At 41.9% G+C, this 21,156-nt stretch overlaps 2 protein-coding genes across 5 annotated transcripts in view; one reads left to right on the top strand and one right to left on the bottom strand.

Moving 5' to 3' along the window:
* grid1b (glutamate receptor, ionotropic, delta 1b) overlaps nt 1-21,156 on the bottom strand; it is a 503,970-nt gene that overhangs the window by 103,428 nt on the left and 379,386 nt on the right. For all 4 annotated transcript variants that reach the window (XM_082151397.1, XM_082151399.1, XM_082151398.1 and 1 more), the window contains exon 5: nt 15,689-15,742. In XM_082151397.1, the coding sequence (XP_082007523.1) occupies nt 15,689-15,742 (54 nt within the window). The remainder of the gene's footprint in view (nt 1-15,688; nt 15,743-21,156) is intronic.
* ccser2b (coiled-coil serine-rich protein 2b) overlaps nt 1-21,156 on the top strand; it is a 435,236-nt gene that overhangs the window by 317,751 nt on the left and 96,329 nt on the right. The window lies entirely within an intron of this gene.

The following is a 21,156-nucleotide window of genomic DNA, read 5'->3' as shown; positions in this document are numbered from 1 at the left end:
ACACATGAAATCAGTAGCGGCTCATCAGTGGATGCAAGAAAGGCACAGCCTATCCAAAATGTTGAGGTGAAAATGAAAGAATGATGATTTAATGTTAATAAAATTCCTAGCTATTAATTTAATTTTATGCCTCAGAATGTGTATTTCTTGTTTGTCATTTGACCATAAAATATAATGTGAAAACGTCAGACCACCACTGTTCTTTCCCAAACATGCCGAATCTGCCGATTTAATTAAACTGCTAAAGAGAGTCTGATGGGGAGAATGGGAAGAGGAAAATCCATAGCCTGAGACTTTTGTCTCTGTTGAAAAAGAAAAAAAAAAAAAAAGAAAAAAAGAAAACCGAGCCAACCACTATCGAGTATGTGACTTTCAGCAGTCAGTGTTGTGAAAAAAAATAAATAATACATCGCAGAGGAGGCTAGCCGAGATATACTAATATTATTTTGAACTGCAACCACTGATAATGTACCAACTACCTTAATTACTGTATGTAGAGAAGAGATAAATAATATTTGATCGGCAAAAAAATTTACCAAGCTAAAAAAATAAATAAAATAGGCTACAGCAATCAGCTTCACTAAACAGCCAAACATTTAAACATTTACATTTTGGACATTTAAAAGGACAGAGGGATGTATTTTTGCTTCAATCCAATGATATGCTATGTACTTTTCTTAAAATTGTCTGTCTAAAAGTGACCAAAAAAGCCTTTTAAAGAGTAAAAAAATTAAATAATAATAATAATATATATATATATATATATATATATATATATATATAATTTTATATATATATATATATTAGCTAGAGACCACAGCAGGAATTTCCACAGGTCGAACCTAAGCCAACATAGCCATGCTGTTATCCAGCAAAACTTTAAAAAATCTCAAGTGAGTTGCGCTAAAAGCATGTTCAGTTTTATACAAGAGAGATGACCATGAACCTGGCAGTTTTGAAATGCACTAAATTGGCCTGTCCAACCCAACTAGGACATCATTCCCTCCCCAAGATCAGTGATTTAGAGATTTGAAGATTTGGATTTTAAATTCCAAGAACTTTGGAATGAGCTGACTGACTTGCATAATCTGAGGTTAAGAGCAAAAACATGCAGATTGTCATCAGAGACAAAAAGCTTGCAGTCTATCACTGAGAGCCAGGAAGCCAGAGCTTTAAAAGTGTGAAAACAGACATGGCCACGTGTGTTTGGGTGCGTTGTTGGCGCGTTGCTATTTTGAGGCAACTGAAATAGACTGCGCCATTGACCAACTGAAACCTGGTCTGAAGTCAATGGCGCAGTATTTTAATTAGCATTGTAGCAGGCTAGCATGCTACAATCTAGCAACAGGCTTTGCTTAAGGAAGTAGCACAAGAAGTTGAGGTTTTTAATCCTCAGACCCCAGGAAACAACATTAAATTTTACCATAAAGTTGTCAATTTTAGCGTACCTTGACGTACCTCCCTGCAACCACTATGGCAGACAAAAATCTTCCTTCTAAGTTAGATGACATCCCAAGCTATCCATAGTTTCAGTGAAAGGCAGAGCCCAGCAATCTCTAGCAGTTATAATGAATTGTGTAAAGCCCTTGTAGCAGAATATACTCTGTATCAAAACCGATTTGCATCTCATTGATCAGTTTTCCAAATTAAGCAAGGCTGCCTTGAGTTTTCTGGAGAGTACTATGAGGAGGATGTCATGTTTAAGAGTCTGTTTGGGAGTACTCCAGGTAGACACTGACCGCATGTCGGCAGGAAATTTGAGGCAGCTCGCCATGTGAGCCTGGGACAGTGGGAAGGTGGGCACAGACAGGAAAGACAGACAGCCAACAGCTCCTTGAATTCAGAATGAGTCATGTGCAATACTTATATCTTTTGAAAAAAAAAAAAGAGTTTATTTTTCATATTCCTGTTATGTATTTTATATATTTTTAGAAGTGGTTAGGTTTTGGGTGTAGGTGCTCAATACATATTACATAATATATAAACAGCCACTTAAATGTACTGTAGGGTTTAACCAATATATAATACATCTTTCTTAAAAAAACCCAGCAAGGCCTCATTTCAGCTGGCAAAATTATACAAATAGTTTGAGAAAATAAATGTATAATGCTATAATATTGATGCCAAATGGTTCACTGAAAACAAAGGGCTTACCAGCCGTGTCGGCATTAAATGTGTGACATGCGCATGGTGACATGCAGTGGTATTGGTTGTTTTGTGAGGGAGAACCAAAACATACTATAACAACAAATGAACAAATGCATGTACATGTAGAAATGTCATTGACATTAGACATTGAAGAAATTTGCAGCTGTAGCAGCAAAAAATACTAATAAAAACATAATTTCACTGCAAATGAGTTATTGTAATAAGTTACAGCGGCATATTGCAGATGAAATCTGTTATCTGTGCGGTGCATTTATTTTCCCATGAGACAATATACTATTTGTTTATCCTGTTTATCTTTTTGCATGTAGTGATCACTGGCAAAGTTAAGATGGCAGATACTTTAGGCAATTAGGCAAAACAGCTCTCTTACTGAAATATTTATCATCAAGATGCTGCTCAGCCATTATTCATGCTCCAGCCTGAAAACTTTGACAGGTAGATGAAATGGTGAAACAGACATGTAGAGGATGGACAATGTATCTGTTTTCAAAAGCACTATAGCTATATTTGCAGCAAGAGTCGAAAAACAGCCAGGACAAAAAGAGACCGTAAATCTAACATCCTTTTCCCATTTCAATGTATGTCCTCTTATGCTCCCCATGTGGCTCTTGGTTCAAAGGATATATGTTTACACTAAAAGCCTACTAGTGTTCTCCCTGCACTGATGGGTTTGCGATGCTCCTTGTAATTTCACAGTCTGCTGTTTCAAACATCTGGGGATAAAGCAGTACTGTACCTTCTGCAGTGGGTTGTGACTGGTACTGTAGAAATTTGACTAGATAAATTAATGACTACAAGCTTATAGATCACAAAACAAAAACAACAACAAAAAAAAACCACACAAAAAAAAAAAACCAGTATGGAACATGTATCAAAGTCCAGCCTGCACCATGTGATACCAACATGATTTCTATTTACGCATTTGAACATTTGGATTTATGCAGAGCGTGCAATATCAATGCATATCCATATGCATGCAAAATCATGGAAATGTCCTTAGATATGTACAGTACAGAGAAGCTCACATATTTACAAATTCTCTGATTACTGGTCAGAACTGGAATTAATAGGCACAAAAATCTAATTTATCATTGAAAAAAAAAATGAAAAAGTTGGACAATGACTATTCTAACAGCAAATTTTTTTATTTTTTTTATTTTTTTTTATGAAATCCAGATGGGAACTATTTTACAAGGTGGCGATTTCATATGAATCTGTATGATGTGATTTGAACAGAAATTAAAAATATTTTAGAAAAAAGTAAGAATGAAGGTCCAACCCATAAACCTTTACCGTCAGTGTTTAAGCAAATCGTAAGGTACGAATTGGCTCGTACAAACTCATATGAACTAGCCATCAATTCGCCAAAAAGTAAAATAGTTACAAATTGCCATGAGAATGTGTCAGATAAAGTAAAGTAATTTGCACTTAATGCGTGGTGGAATTTAAAGGGTTAGTTTAATCACTCCTCACTCCTCCATAGGCTTCTAAGACATTATAACTTGCTGGCCCAGAAAATGCATTAAAGACATCGTTAATATAGTCCAAGTGACTACAGTGGCTCAATCTTAAGTTTATAAAGCGACAAGAATACTTTTTGTGCGCAAAAACAAAAAAAAAATTACGACTTTATTCCACTATTCATTTCCTTCTCTCTGGGCCTCGAGTTTTTTCACATAGAATAACTGCGTAGCGCGTCTGTGTTATCTGGAGGGGTGTGATTGGGAGGAACGGCCCCCCTTATCTGAACCCGAGCGGTGTTCTGTTATTGGACTTCTGTGCTAGTTACAGCTTGTCCATAACGAACACCATGTTCAAGCATTAGGGAGAGTTGCCAGATTTGCGATTTGCCAGAGTTGCGGTTTCCCGCCCAATTGAGCGGTTTTGCTATTTATTTTGCGGGGAAAAATGGGCTCTCACTACTACTAAGTCAAGCACGCCGGCACCGCCCGCCCCTCAAACACACTAGATCGCAGGGTTTTCAAACTTAGTTAGCTGACTGACACTGTCAATATGCCAAAATGCCAAAGTGGGCAAAATATAAAAAAAGTTACAGGAAAGAGTGGGAAAGAGATCCAGACTTAAAGTCATGGATTGCACAGCGTGCAGAAGAAGGAAAGGCACACTGCAAATACTGTAACGCTGATATCCGTGCTCATTTAAAAGATCTCAAAGATCATGCAGCCACCAAAAGTCATTGCTAGCACCTCATTTTAGACAGGAGCTACTAGAGGACATCGGTGACTCCCCGTTCTCGCTAAATTTGGACGAGACAACTGACATTACAGTGAGCAAAAAAAAGGGTAATTTACCCTTACTTGGGTTTGGTGAAGCACTCAGATGCTGATCCTAATGGAGTTGTGGAGGCAGTCATTCGATTTTTGCAAGAGTGTGCACTGGACATTGCTAATATGGTGGGGATGGCAACAGATGGGGCCAGTGTAATGGTCGGCAGGCATCATTCAGTGTACACGTTACTGAAACAGAGGCAACCGAATTTACAACTTATAAGATGCGTGTGCCACTCCCTGGATATAATTGCCCACAAAGCGATGAAACAGCTGCCCAGCAACATAGACTATCTGATCAGGGAGACGTATAACTGGTTCTCACACTCTGCAAAGTGCCAGACCGATTATAAAGCCATACACGAGACCGTCAATGGAGGGTCTCCCCTAAAGTTAATATCGCCTAGCGTCACCCGCTGGCTGGCAACAGAAGACTGCATAGACCGAATTCTGGACCAAGAAGAGGAGCTGACTTTTACATTTTACATTGGCCGCTAATGCGGAGCATTGTTATGCCGCGCGTCTCCTCAGCGAGATGTTCAAAGACAAAACAAACAGTCTGTACTTGCATTTTCTACGTCCGCTGCTGTTTGAAATTAAGGCCGTAAACAAGAATTTCCAGTTGGAGACTGCGGACAGCCTCGCTGTATTCCGAGACCTTAACCGGCTCTATATGTCAAATAATGAGACGCATGATCAAGCCTAGCGTTTTCCGCATGAATAATGAAAAACAGCTCAGAGAATTGGACCTATATTCCACCAGTATCTATCTCTCACCTGCAGACACTGACTTGGGGGCCACATTCAGCCAGAAGCTGGAAGCAAGCACCTTGTCCCCTGAAATGAAGCTACTGGTCCAAACACGTTGCAGAGACTTTTTTAAAGAACTCCTGGTCCAATACCAAATGCGCCTGCCTGCATCCATGGAGCTGATCGCCAAGCTGGAGCTCCTATGTCCTGCTGCCGTGATGTCCTACAAGCCAACAGTCCGAGAGTTGCCTAGAGAGTTTTTTTCTGGCTCTCTCGATTCTCTTGAGACTCAGCTGAGAAATGTTGCCTCAGCAGGTTTTTCTCCCAACCTGGCCATTGACGCATTCTGGCTTGAGGTGGAATCTTTTAAAGATGCTGGAGGAAACCACTGTTTCCAGGATTTAGCTTTTGGTGCTATAAAATTGCTCACCCTCCCCATATCCAACGCTTCAGTTGAAAGAGCATTTTCTCAAGTCACACTGCTGAAAGATGACCTACGAAGCAGGATGGGCTTACCTCTTCTTTCAGGGTTGATGGACGTGCGCACAGGTCTTGCGCGTAATGGCTTGACATCAGCTACATTCCGTCCGCCCCGACAGTTGTTGAGTAAGTTTGACACTAGTATATACTAGAACTTTTGTGTTAATCAAATTATTCTTAAAAACAATTGTTCAAAGCGATTTACACGAAAACTCACACTCCTAACCGTCTGACGGGGAATAACCAGGCTCAGGCAGTTCGACCTGTGTGTTTATGTAAAAATTGCTTTGAAAATGTTATTCAGAATAATTTTATTAACACGTTAAAATTATTACAACGCATTATTGTTTATGTTATTGTGTTAATCAAATTATTCTAAATAACAATTATTCAAAGCGATTTTCATTCAAACTCTAGGCCTAACTGCCTGTCTCAGGGAATATAGGCTATACATTTATGGTATTAGGTCTAATTGTTCAAAATCACAGGTGTCAAACTCAAGTTTGCTGTTATATTTGGTGTATAAAAGTATTATTATTTTTGTGTAGAGATGGCCCGCCCGCCATGCATGAACGTTCTGCTTATGCAAAGAGCGCAGTGACTGTTCTAAATAATATGTTCAACTGCCTGTCTCAAGGAATTGCTTGGTAACTTGTTCTAAATTACAGGTGTCAAACTCAAGTTTGCCTTTAGCCTATATTTGGTGTACACCTATGAAAATATTTTTTGTGTAGCCTAGAATTGGCCCGCCAGTCATGTGCGCCTCTGCAAAGAGTCGACACCCTGTTCTATCAACGCGATTTTCATGTAATGTTATTCATGAATATGCATTTTTCATGTTGCAATTTGAAATAATTGAAATGTTAAAGTAGGTTATTTTATATGTCCATATATCCACTCAATGTTTTTGTTACTGAATGCTTTTGTTCCAAGCGACTTTTGATAATAAACAGACTTATTGAGAGCCTAAGTTAATCGCATTATTTTCCGTAACATAAGCTTATAGTTTAATATATGTACTGAATACTGAATTGTGATTGCTTTATTGCATTTTATTGTTGTTAAGAAGGGGATGCTGTCAAGCTGAAGAAGGAGTCCTATCTGGCCTGGCTGGCTAGTGGGACTCCTGAGGCAGCTGACGGGTACTGGCAGGCCAAGCGGACTGTAGCCCGGGTGGTTGTGGAGGCAAAAAAATCCCCGGGCTTGGGAGGAGTTCGGTGAGGCCATGGAGAAGGACTACCGGTTGGCCTCAAAGAGATTCTGGCAAACCATCCGGTGCCTCAGGAGGGGGAGGCAGTGCCCTACCAACACTGTTTACAGTGGAGGTGGGCAGCTGTTGACCTCAACTAGGGATGTCATCGGACGATGGAAGGAATACTTTGAGGATCTCCTCAATCCCACCGACACGTCATCCATTGAGGAAGCAGAGGCTGAGGGCTTGGAGGTGGAGTCGTCCATCACCCAAGCTGAAGTCACCGTGGTAGTCAAAAAGCTCCTCGGTGGCAAGGCACCTCAAGTCTCTGGATGTTGTGGGGCTGTCTTGGCTGACTCTGTAGCATCGCGTGGCGGTCAGGGATAGTACCTTTGGGCTGGCAGACCAGGGTGGTGGTCCCTCTTTTTAAGAAGGGGGACCGGAGGGTGTGTTCCAACTACAGGGGGATCACACTTCTCAGCCTCCCCAGGAAAGTCTATGCCAGGGTACTGGAAAGGAGAATACGGCCGATAGTAGAACCCCAGATTCAGGAGGAACAGTGCGGTTTTCATCCCGGACGTGGAACACTGGACCAGCTCTATATCCTCTCCAGGGTGCTGGAGGGTTCATGGGAGTTTGCCCAACCAATCCACATGTACTTTGTGGATTTGGAAAAGGCATTTGACTGTGTCCCTCGCGTCGTCCTGTGGAGGGTGCTCTGGGAGTATGGGGTCCGGGGCCCTTTGCCGGCAGTAAGTCAGACTTGTTCCCGGTGCATATTGGACTGGGTGTCAGGTTTGGGGACCACACGATTTTGTCTCTGCTTTTTGCGGATGATGTTGTCGTGCTGGCCCCATCAGACCAAGACTTTCAGCATACGCTGGGACGGTTTGCAGCCGAGTGTGTAGCGGCTGGGATGAGAATCAGCACCTCCAAATCCGAGGCCATGGTTCTCAGTCGGAAAAGGGTGGCTTGCCCACTTCAGGTTGGTGGAGAGTATCTTGTGGTCTTGTTCACGAGTGAGGGAAGGATGGAACGGGAGATTGACAGACGGATTGGTGCAGCTTCTGCAGTAATTCGGTCGATGTACCGGTCTGTCATGGTGAAGAAAGAGCTGAGCTGCAAGGTGAAGCTCTTGATTTACCGGTCAATCTACGTTCCTACTCTCACCTATGGTCATGAGCTGTGGGTCATGACCAAAAGGACAAGATCCCGGATACAGGTGGTCAGAATGAGCTTTCTCCGCAGGGTGGCTGGGCGATCCTTAGAGATAGGGTGAGGAGCTCGGCCACTCGGGAGGAGCTCAGAGTAGAGCCGCTGCTCCTCCACATCGAGAGGGGTCAGCTGAGGTGGCTCGGGCATCTGTTCTGGATTCCTCCTGCACGCCTTCCCGGGAAAGTGTTCCGGGCATGTCCCACCGGGAGGAGACCCCGGAGAAGACCAAAGACATGCTGGAGGGATTATGTCTCACAGCTTGCCTGGGAACGCCTCGGTGTCCCCCTGGAAGAAGTGTCTGGGGAGAAGGAAGTCTGGGAATCTCTGCTTAGACTGCTGCCCCCGCGACCCGGCCCCGGATAAGCGGAAGAAGATGATGATGATGATGTATACTTACTGTATATTTTGTTTGTGATGTATTGTGATGTATGTATTGATGTATGGTGAAGCCAGAGACAATTTTCCACAACATGGATAATAAAGTAAAAAAAAAAAAACTAAAACATTGAAGTCTTGATAATTGTTGGCATCACTTGAAATCATCCAAAGGCTGGATCCAAACTGGAGCAGGTGTAATCTGTACATTAGGATACCCAAAACTGTAGGTGCAAAGATACAATACAGGAAACTTATAAATATTATAAGTAAAAAAACAAAACAAAAAAAAACAGTCATTTAATATGCTGGAGCATTATTTAATAAAACACAGATAATAATAAAAACCTTTATTATGGGTTTAATGTGTTTCATTTTACATACAGGATGCCAGAATTACTTGATGATGTAAAGAACTGATGAACTGCTTTTTAAATTGGTTGATTGATACAAAGCATTTGTTTCCTGTCTCCTTAGTGGCGTGGAGAGAGACAAATCGGTGACACGACACAGCTCTTTAACATCTTCAGTGCTCACCGATTCACCCCGTCTAAGTCCCCTAGAAGGTTGGCCTGATTCGCCTGTAAAATAGCCATTGTGTGGAGACAGGCACCAACCTGACCTCGAAAGCCTTGCTGAATATGACTTTAAGAATGGCAAGCCCCGACGTGGAGGTTGTGGAGCTGACTGTGGGAAGCACAGAAAAGCCCAGCATCATACGGTCACTCAGGGCGGAAGAAGCCGGAAGGAGCGGGCTTCCGGATCCCGAGTGTGAGCACTGGAGCTAGCGGATGAGGGCTGAGAAGGGACCGAAGCTGTATCAAACATCTCCGTTCTGTGACCCCCACGAGTGAAGCCGCCGGGACCCGCACCGCATGAAGCGCAGAGCTGGCCGCTTTGGTCAAACAGCGCCAGCTAGGAGCGGAGCGTTCTTAAAGGCAGACACGCAAAATTCTCGCATTCAACCCCCTCGAGGGCTGACAGAGCATCCTGCGCTCCCAAACAGCTAACACACGTTGTGTGTGTCCCCACCCGGAATAACACGAGGGCAGGGAACTTATAGCTTCTGGATTCCACTGGCACGTGTCACGGCATGACATAGCAGATTGTTCTAAGTTGCACACGTTCTTCAGGAGCACTGTTGCTGAAGGGATTCCCCAGAGTGTCGTCAGTGACGCAGCGTGAGTTTCCTCGAAAGGTAACATTCCTCAAGGGCCCTAGTGTGTTGAAAGTCCCAATGTGAATGTGTCCACTGGTGTGTATAATCCACAGTGATAATCCAATAAAGTGTGCTTTCTGGTGAGGTAAGTCCTCAAAGGGTAACTCCACAATCCAGTTGGTGATCACCAATTGGTCGATGTGTTAGTGAACCTGTTTGTTTGCCATGCTCCCTTGATCGGAGCAGATCGTGTTATTCTTGTCCCTAGAGAGTGACAATGTTCTATATTTAGTGGAATGGGAGATGAGGATGTGATTGAATGGTTGGAGGAGATTAAGAGTAATTTACGGGCTCGAAATATATCTGCTCTTTTTGTTTTTGACCATCTAGGGGGGTCTGCCACAAGTGAAATTAAGTTTAGACCAAGTCCTTGCAAGACTTTTAGCATGCCCTTTTTGCTTTGATGGAGAATGTGGTACAATGCGCTTCAGGTGGCATGCCTAACTCCACTACTTTGCTTAGGGATCAGTTTGTAGAACACGTAATGGATAACACCCTATGCCGTGAGCTTAAAGGAGACATATCATGCTTTTAAATCGTTCCTTTTTACATATAAATCATACATTTGTGGTCTATATAAAGTGGAACTGCAATGCTTGGGTCTGAATTCCTCATTATTATAGCTCCACAGGGCAATTTTTTTACCCCTTTTCTGATTCGTTTTGGTGCGGTCTCTTTAAATGCAAATGAGACACTTCATACCCCGCCCCCTCTCCAGGTTGCAGAGGTGACACTCGGTTCAACTCCACCCCGTTTGGCCATTTTTGTAGTTTGATAGCAGAGATACGATTATCTAGCGGCACAGAACCTTTTGGACATCCAAGATTTGTGTCAACACAGAAAACATTTCCTCATTGGATAGTTTTTTCGTTTTATTAAAGTGTTGTTTTATGTCAGCTTAATGCCCGGAACGCTTTTCAGAAAAGATAAGGCAACTTATTTAGCACAATTCACACGGTAATTCAGGAAAAGAAAATCTCTGAATGCTCCACATGAAACTTTGGTCGTCCGACCTTTTACCACCGTGTTGATTTATTTTGATTCATATGTGCGAGGGAGAGAGAGCAAGACAGCGCTTAGTTTGGAGACGGTGAATTCTTGTTTACACTTTCGCCTGGCTCCGAAGAGAGAGAGAGAGCGCGCGCGGGTCTCTCTCTCTGCTCGTTCTTTCAGTTAAACATGCGCCCTGTCACAAGCGCAGCAGTTCATCTACATTACTCACCGATCAAATAAGACTTTGGCAGGACAAAAAATCACTTTGGCGGGCGCTAAAACCAGTTCAATGCAGGAAAAACCCTGTTGTTGCTGAAGTAGTTATCCTTGAAGTGCTTCGCGCACACAAAAATGACTTTACCCACAGATGTGGGTACATTTCCGTGAAAAATAAAACTCAAACAGGCACTTCGAAGAGGTTCTGATGCTGGGAGACGGTGTAATGAAGCGTGTAGGTTTCTACATCCAACAACCGAACATTTTGACTTACCATCTCGTAACTTCTGCATCCTTGAGCTTGGACTACAAAATCACAGCGAGAAATAAAAATGGAGGATTGCTCGAAGTGTTGGGCCAGGAGTTGATGTCCTTATTTGGCAGTTCCGCTGCAAATACCATGATTTTTTTTCAATACCTTATCAATAATAAGGTATTGAATAATACCTTATTATTCAAAAAACGTAATAGAGAATAGAAAAATCGGAACAGGTTGCAAAATATGACCAAAACAGAATATAAAGATATCAACGAAGCACCTGAAGAGACTAATTTCAACTTTTCTGTACTTTTAAACACTCCAAATATACAACAAAATGCATTTAAGGGCTAAAAAAGTGGATTTAGCATGATATGTCCCCTTTAAGCGATATTTCCGGCTCCATCCACAGTCCATTATTTTGGACGTAAGGAAAGAGGCAATTAGGTTGGTTTATAAGGGATTCGTCCTGATACGCTGAAATAAAGTTACTCTGTACCATCTCTTACTACTCAGTATGGAGTCCAAGGACATAGTATACCCTCTAGCGGTTGAGAGAATCAGTTGAAGGAGATGCTGAGGGCCCAACAAGAGCAACTTAACCAGCTCACTCAAGGCATGCAGCACCTGCAGTCTCGGCATGCTTTTAATCAGTCTAGGAGAGTTTACCCTATTATTTGCAGGTATTGTAACCAACCAGGCCTTATTGCCCGTAATTTTGTTTTGGATTTTCATAGATCTACAGAGCAGCAGCCTTTCTTATCACAGTGGGGTCACTTTCTGAATCCTTGTACTATGGGTGGGGTAGAGGAACTAATACTATGGGTGGGGTAGAGGTTCCATGTTTATTGGAAACCAGGTCGATGGTGACCACTATTTCAGAGAGGTTTTGTCTTCAACATTTTGAAACATGGGGTAAAGAGAAGTTGCATAGTTGTGGGTGGCTACAGTTTTGTGCTGCATATGGCTTAGATATACCTTATCTGGGTTATCTAGAGTTTGATTTAGTCATTTTTGGGAAGAAAACCAAAGAAAAAAAAAGAGTAAAGGGGTACTTGTGGTGAAAGACCTGTCCCACTCTTCGTTACCAGGTTACTGAAGTGCTATAGGAAGAGTAAAGGGTACTTGTGTGAAAGACCTGTCCCACTCTTCGTTACCAGGTTATTCAGGAGTGCTATAGGAAGTTTAGTCAACATGGTCATTATCTTTTTGACCGTCCTACTATGAAGGAGACTCATGAACTCCAGTAAGAAGATTGAAACTGATGCTTATGAGACCAAAGAACAACTAGCTAAGGTTGGGGGTCGAGAAACAGTGCGGAACCCTGTAGATTAATTTGCATTTTGTCTTCTGAGAATTGTAATTATATATATATATGCATGAATGACAGCCACACATGCATGAAGTAAACAGGATACATTCTAATATACAGAAAAAAAGATACAATTTTAATAAAAAAAAAATGTGTGCTTCAAAACCCCCTTTTCATCTTTGACCTAGCAACAGTTCGAAGATAATTTATTAGTTCAGTGTCATCTAATGTTTTAGATTCATGGCTTGTACGATGATATGCAATGGGGAAAAAGTGCACAATATTAGCTGGTGTTTTCTTATTCAATTACAATCACACCTATGCATTTTATAGTCAGCAAAATATGTAACAGCAGCATGTGGTGCTGCACAGCATGTTTAACAGGAAGGCATCATCCTTCAAAATTAACTAAAACAAAATCTGAGGCTTCCACAACTCGCAAATTGAGTTACCCAATGAGATTTCAATCACATGTGATCGATTAAATACCATCTGCCCTTGAGTAATCAAAGATGATTGGCAAATGTTTTTGTGCTGGTTATGATGGCTTCAATACATAGGAATTGTTCTCCCTAGGATGAGTGATCTTCTGTATTTGAAGCCTCTGTTTATGTTATTACAGACACAGCCTTTTAAACTGGCCTTTTCTCAGAGGGTTGAATAAAGCTGCATCATTTAATCAGCGTTTTTATGCTGATTTGATCCACAACCATTTCCACTTCCTACTTGTAAATGCTAGTCCCTTTCTACACTGTTTTATTAGTTTGCCAGTATTCAGGCATCCATTATTCATGATACTTCTTTAATGAATATATAATGACTATACAATCAACTATACAACATAATAAACACCTCAATTTACTACAGATTCATGCAAACTTGATAGCACTCACAAAAAAATGACTGAGCTGATTTATAATGTAGTCTATTGAGGATTACTGCTTTTTAATATTCACACTACTGTAAATGCACATCTGTTGTAACGGTAAGAAAAGCATTGAACCCCATTGTAATCTAAGAGGAGTGTGAAAGATTTATCACCATGTCTGTTTCATCACTCAGCATCATGTTACTGTGGATTATGATGCTCACACCCTGTCTCCCACATCCACCTGCTTTGCCTCTCCCAGATTGGCCAAGGTGGCCGTTTTTTAACTCTATGCCTGTCCTAAATTGGCCAAGGAGGCCGTTTTTGAACTCTCTGCCTGTTCCGTATCGTCCAAGGAGGTCGTGTTTGAACTCTCTGTCTGTTCTGTACTGACCAAGGAGATTGTTTTAAACTCTCTGTTTGTCCTTCATCAGCCAAGGAGGCCGTTTTTGAACTCTCTGCCTGCCCTGTTACGGCCAAGGAGGCCATCTCGTAACCCTCTTCCCATGCTATCCAGTTATTTGGCCCTGTCTTTGCTGGCTCCCTTCAGCCCTTTGACTCCTTCGCTGGCTCTTTTCAGCAGTTCTGACCCACCTTGGCCTTCCTGTTCACCAGCTCCACCTGGGACCAACATTCCATCCCTCAAGCTCCGCCTTGGTCAGTCGTCATTCAGCCTTGACCATGGACTTTCAGGCCTTCATCTGCTCTGTGGCCCCCCACCCCTTCGGCTCAGTCGGGCTCCTCCTTCCCTCTGGCTCCACCTCAGTCCTCCTGCATCCTGGCTTCACCTTGGCCATTCGTCCCCGCGGCTCCACCTTGATCTCCAAGACCTTCGGCTCTGCCTGTGTCTCCACCTTCACCAGCTCCACCTCTGTCTGGCATCCCCCTAGTTTCGCCTGGCCTATACATCAAGGCTCCACCATGACTCCTCCCCCCATCAGCTCGGCTATTGGCCTTCAGCCTGCCAGCTCTGTTTGGGGTCAATCCCTGGCTCCTCCCACTGTTGTCTTTTCTCTGTCTCTTCCCTTTGTTGTTTTAAAGCATGTGGACATTACTTTTTAAGGGGGAGGGGGTGTAATATCACATTTGGTCTGTGTTTGTGTTTTGCGTTAGTTGGACTTAGCTTTTGATTAGCCCTATGTGTCTCATTTGTGTCTTGTTAATTACCTCGTTTAGTCCCTTGTGTTTCTCTCTGTATAGCATTTATGTTCAGCTGTTTTTTGTTAGATATCATCAGTGTATAGGTGTTCTTCTGTTTCCCGTGTTTTTGTTTCCTAAAAACCTGAAGAAGTGTTGCATGTCTGAGTTTGTCTTAATTAAAGAAAACTGCTTGCAATTAGATCCAGCCTTTTTTTTTTTCAGTTTATATTGCCACCCTGTGCTGACAGGAAGGGAGTGAAATTTGCATGTGATTGTGTTTCCTTTTTTCCCGCATTCGCATACGTATGATTAGAAGTTAATAGAATGAAAAGTGTAGTGTGACCACCTCTTTACAGATATTGTACTAATTGTGATTTTTAATAAAATATATATATATATTATAGGCTACCTGTACCCAAAATATGGACATTAAACAAATGCAATGATGAGAAAAAACTGTACATGCACTGATGTTGTTACTGCCTTATGTTTTATTTATTTTTTTCTTCAGTGCAACGCATTACTGTCTATGTGGAACGAAAGCCGTAAACAGAACTTTATTGATGTTTGTGTATATTTTCCATTGATAATGGCTGCAGTTATTCATCAAATGATAGAGACTAATATTACAACCAAGCATATAGTATCCTGATGCACTGTATAGTCAAGTGCACTATATGCTTTTTAAATAGCTGATCCATTGCCTTAGATCAGAGTGGGGGAACAATGTTGTTCAGTTCTAGGAAAGTATGCCAGATAATAGTCAGCTGTTCCACCTTGCACAACCTAGTACTTAGAACCAAGTGTAAAGTTAGGGAATTGTTCCATGCACATTTCGTTTGACACAGATCTGCATGATTCCCACTGTATGTTTACATCTTGAAGTGAATTCCAGACTGCCAAGAGCAGAAATAATCTATTGCTGCATGCAAACACAAATCAAGAAAAAAATTAATAAAATTAAGAGTAGTGAACACACACACACTGAAAACCTTGGACACACACCCAGAGCAGTGAGCTGCAATTTTGCTGTGGCACCCAGGAAGCAATTGGGGGTAAGGTGCCTTGCTCAAGGGTACCTCAGTCGTTTCCTGCCAGTATTGAGAATCGAACCCGCAACCTTCAGGTTACCAGTCTGACTTTCTCATCATAGGCCATGACTGCCTAAGAAAACACCTGAACATGAAATAGATCAAATAAATCTTCCCTTACCTCATTCACAAACACCCAGTGACTGTCTTTTGAGGCCAGGTTAGTCTCCACAGCCTATAGAGAAACACAAAGGGAATAAATCAATATGAGCAGTTTCAGGCAGATGTAATTGAGCATGAGATGGTTTGAAACTACATTAGGTTGGAGCCCTAACCCAACCAAATCTGCTGGATTGATTGTATTTAAAAATATGTATTTAAAATGTGATGTATGTAAATAAATGATTTAAGGAATAATTGATGACGGGCAGCTGAATTGAAGTGAAATAATGCACACCAGAGGTAGTTATGTAAGGTGGTTTCATCTCGGTTGTGCATTACTTTTCGATTAGTTCAACAGCCTGGAGTCAATTATTTGGCTACACTTTATTTTAATGTGTCCTTGTTACAGTGTAAATTCAATTCAGTTCAATTCAATTTCACTTTATTGTTGGAATCTCTTCCAAAAAATGTCTTGCATCACATAACCTTTACTGTCTCACATCAATTCACATCAATACACATCCACATCAAAATAATAAAACACAATACAATAAGCACCACTTGATACAAAACCAACATATAAGCAACCTGATCTCATGAAATGCATCTTTATAGCACACATTGTATTTACCGTGCAATTTATACGCAAAAATGAGTTTTTACGTGCATATGATACAAACTGTAAACCCCTAGGGTAAGATTAGTGGTGTGGGGTACGTGCGTAATATACGTTTGGGTAAGATTAGTGGTGTGGGGTACGTGCGTATTATACGTTTGGGTAGGATTAGTGGTGTGGTCTGAGGCAACTGATTATACTATATCACTCAAGCTAGTACACAGTGTCAAACAATCTACTTTTTAAAACACTCGTATCATGTATCATCTTAATACACTGTAATCCACAGTAATGCGCATTATGTCTCAGTCAAAATGTAAGGTCTTGTTTAACACTAGAGAGCCACCACTATTTTCTGCCTTACTAACTCCATGTCCTTCCATTTCTGTTCATTACACGCTGACATAATGAGCCTGACCTTCTGCTCAAATGTCAAGCAAATATTAAAAATGCATTTGACAGTAGAATCTGGAGGAGGACTTTCATGTTTTAGTCTAATTAAAAAAAAAAAAAAAAAAAAAAAAAACCTTTTAGAATAGTATTCTAATGTAAAACAAGCTCTCTGGTCCTCGGTGAGTCACAATGTGACAATATACAAGACATACAACTTGTGCAGACATTTGGAAATATTACTTGACCTTTGCCTATTTGAAAAACCGAGTTTTAATTCTTTTAATTTCATTTTCTTTACCAATGTATAATGAGAATGGGAAAATATTATATACAGTATATTGTATATATGTCACCATCATGTTCAGTTGTTTTAGTTTTTCTCGTCACATGTGTTCCTTTGTTCTAGTTTCCCGCTCATCAGTTTACTCATCAGTCACCATGGACACTAACACTCATCATCACAGCTGTTTATCTTTTAGTTAATCATCTCTATGTATTTAAGTTCCTGCTTGTGTTTGTCACGTGTGGTTGCACGGGGGACTACAAGAAAGACTAAAAACGGACTACAAATTTAGCACAGGAACCACTTCAACATAAATGTCCAAGGACAGACACAGAGCACAAAAAGAGCAGAACAAAAAAAACAAAATTCCATGAGGGATGAAGCGAAACAGGGGGAGGGATGGTGGGCCAAGTCGGAGAGGAGCCAGGGCTGGATCCACACACTTAGTGAAAATTCGAGGTGGCAAAACTAAACCGAAAGGAAGATCTTGATATTGGTACGCTTCGCCCCCGAAAGTGAACTTCAGAAACTCCCTGTGTGGTGAAAGGATAGATAAGTGGAAGTATGCGTCCTTGAGATCTATTGTGACAAATCAGTCCTCAGACTTGATTTGTGACACATTTTGCTTCAGAGTAAGCATCTTGAATTTGAGCTTGCCTAGCAATTTAGTTGGCGCAGATCTAGACTCAGATGCAACCCTCCATTCTTTTTCGGAACAATAAAGTACCAGCTGTAAAAACCAGACTCCCTGCTGGGAGAAGGAACCCGTTCTATAGCCTTCTTTCGCAGAGAGGAGCCTTTACTTCTTGTTCCATAACCAGAGCCTGCTCGGGGCCCACCACTGTGGGTAGGACCCCGCTGAACCAGGGTGGGTGAGACCTGAACTGAAAAGTGTAGCCCTTTTCGACTGTCTGCAGGACTCAACATGATATATTTGGCAGACGTACCCACTCTGCCAAAAAATCTACTAAGGTAACCAGTCTCTCGAGACTGGCCTCAGGTGTAGGTTGAGCAGCAAGCACAGTGCCCTGAAGCAGTGAACCGGCAGGGAACGACTAACTTGACTGCTCTGGAACCCTCGGAGGAGGAAGCAAGCACCCTGACGCCACTACGTTTTCAGGCAGATGATCGGATAAGGAAACTGCTGGGAACCGCTGCGCTCCGAGACACACGAGAAGGTGGGGTTAGCAGAATGGCCCCCTGAGGGCACCTAAGGGAGACGGCACCGTATAATGAGGTGGAAACCGTCTTCCCCCAGAGGGGACTACCCTAAAAAGCCTGACACTAATGCCTGACGCAGCTCTTGAATGACGTCAGAGCTGACCTCCTCGCTATCACCCAGGTCTCTAATGGTATGCAGGTCAGTTTGGTATGCCTGCAAGATGGACATTGTGTGCAGACATACCGTGGCCTGACCTGCCGCCGAATACGCCTTACCCACCAATGCCGATTTAGCTCTCAGTGGCTTGCTGGGAATGTTGGGGCTTGGAGAGAAGATGCTGACTCAGGGGAGAGATGGCCCGCAAGAGTCTCTTCGGCTCTGGGCATCACTCCATAACTGTGTTGTTTAAGCACATGGATATGAGAATACCTTGACGTTTGTGGGCTAAACACACAGTAAGAAACCGGTCTCTTCCACAACCTCGACACCTCAGTGTGGCGGTCAGGAAAGAACGGCAAGCAAAGGTGGTTGTTTACCTGATGGCAAAAAGCGTTCATCTAGTTTGCTTTAATGACCAAGCTCCTGTTTCTCAACCGGCCAGTCAATGTTTAGTTTAGCTATGGCATGAGTAATAACCTCCACTAGCTCCTCACATGCAGGAGACTGAAGTGACGATTCTTTAGTATCTCCTGCCTCGATACTAACAACATCCAGCATCTCAGAACCAGATGATTGTAGTGCCGGTGCTTCACTCGGGGTGGAAGTAACCGCAAAGCATGCTTCCTGACCCTGAGACGAAACACTGGATCTGGCAGGTGAAGGCAGAGAAAGGGTGAGGCCCATCTCTAACCCCTCTGTCAGATCCATTTGCAAACCCACAAACTTGAGCAGCTGCTCTGCCTCGGCAAAAGCGGGACCCGAGCCGCGAGGAATGCGAGCCAAAGTGCCCTCTTTGAAGAGTGTCCGGCAGGAGAGCAACGTTCTGAGCGGTAGTCACTCACAATGCTAGCATTCAGCCCCCTCGCGGGCTGACTGATCGCGCTGCACACATGACATGACCCCACCCGTAGTGAAATGAGGGCAGGGATGAACACATTTTCTGAAATGTTGTTCGCTCGCCATTATAATATATTTTTTTTTCTCTTAAAGGGCACCTATTATGCAAAATTCACTTTTACATGGTGTTTGAACATAAATGTGTATTGGCAGTGTGTGAGTAAAACCACCCTAGAATGATAAAAATCCACCCAGAGTTTTTTTTACAATCTCAATAAATCATAAGCACTGTCTCAGAATGAGCTGTTCTCAGATGCAATGTGACGTAGAATTGCGCAGGCCCCTCCCACGACTGTTGATTGACACTGCAGTTTGAGCATAGACCCACCCTGAGGGAGTGGGACACAGTCCTCCATTGTTTTGACGCTTGAGCAGCTGTAGACAAGAATGTCTCCTAAGCGATTGATGTGTTTTGTTGTTGGATGTAAGAATGAACATATCAGTCTTCATTTACTCTCGTTGTAACTCGAGGATGGATCTCACCAACTGTTTGTGATCCAGCTTACACTCTCCGGAGCGACAGGCCTAACGTTACTGATCACGGCAGTGATGAAAGTGAGAGCGCGCACTTTATGACAGCTCATCGAATAGTTTTACGGATTTACAGTGTACCAGTTTATTAAGCACAGACTGAAAAGGTGTGTATATATTTGTTTACTGTTAGTTGTAACGAGTGTTTTGTGTATTTCGCTGTGTATGTTCCATGCTAATGAAATGGAGAGAGAGAGAGAGTTTATGGATAAGACTTTAATGCTCACATCTTATACTGTGTTTATTTAGCTGCTCTTACAGTGATTTTCTGGAGTAAAACTTACGCTTCATCTTTTGTGTCATGTACAATAAACTTAATTGAACTCATCAGTATATTTTGGTCATCATTCGGACGAGGTCTGCTACAGCAGGCTTGTATTAATAGTGGATAAAAGCAGATGACAAATAAGTTATAACCATAATTAAGCTAAACTATACCTGTTCAATCTCCATACAGTATATATTCTCTGGCTCTGTGGGCATCATTGTCTGACTCCGAGTCAAAATGAACACCGTTACTGAGAGTTTATGTTTTGATATTATCAGATGAGATTGTCCTGACTGAAGCTTGTGAGGCTCCGCCCTCTGGGCCGGCAGCAGCAGTTAATTTGCATTTAAAGGGATACACACTAAAACAGCATGCTTTTCTGAGCCCCAAAAAATGACAATTTAAACATGCTGTAAAAAAATATCTATATTTTGAGCTAAAACTTCACATACATACTCTGGGGACATCAGAGACTTATTTTACATCTTGTGAAAAGGGTCATAATAGGTGCCCTTTAAAAGGTGAAAACTCTTGCCTAACAAAATACTGAGACAGACAAAAACACCAAGGACATACAGCTAACACTGTTTGGTTTGGGTGTGCTTTATAGTTCCTGGTATGTGATGTCACCTGCCATATTTGAACTTTGAGCTGAGAGGACAAATGGTCTGTGCGGCACGGTTCAAATGAGTGTATTGTTATTATAAAAATTGTAAAAATTACAAATATTATTGACAATTTCGTAAACTTTGGATGATAACTCGAGGTTAGTTTCACTTTCGCTTTTACTTTCGTCACCGCTTCCACCATTTTTTTCCTCCTTGTGTCGCATTTTCTTTGCAGTAGGAAATGTACTTTTACTTGAAAGCTAAAAGCTGCAGGCTGACTGTTGTCGCGTTTATTTCTGCTGTGCGATTGGCTGTTAGATTAATCCATATCGAGTAAAATATATCCAGAGCTTATCATCGTTATCTACATTAATTTTATTGCAATTCGATATGATATCGTTTATAGGCCCAGCCCTACTTTGGGGCCATATTATATCTAGCTGTCGCAGGCATCTTTATTTTTTTTATTTTTTTTGTTGATGATAAAAAGATGTTATGCAAAAAAACATTTTCATTCCAATATACTTCAGCATGTCTAAGTTTTTTTTATTTGAACTTCTATTAATTCTG

The sequence above is a fragment of the Leuciscus leuciscus genome, assembly GCF_965113295.1.
Source record: "Leuciscus leuciscus genome assembly, chromosome: 21".
Lineage (NCBI taxonomy): Eukaryota > Metazoa > Chordata > Actinopteri > Cypriniformes > Leuciscidae > Leuciscus > Leuciscus leuciscus.
Note: the sequence above shows the minus strand (reverse complement) of the source record. Positions and strands in the feature narration are given on the sequence as shown.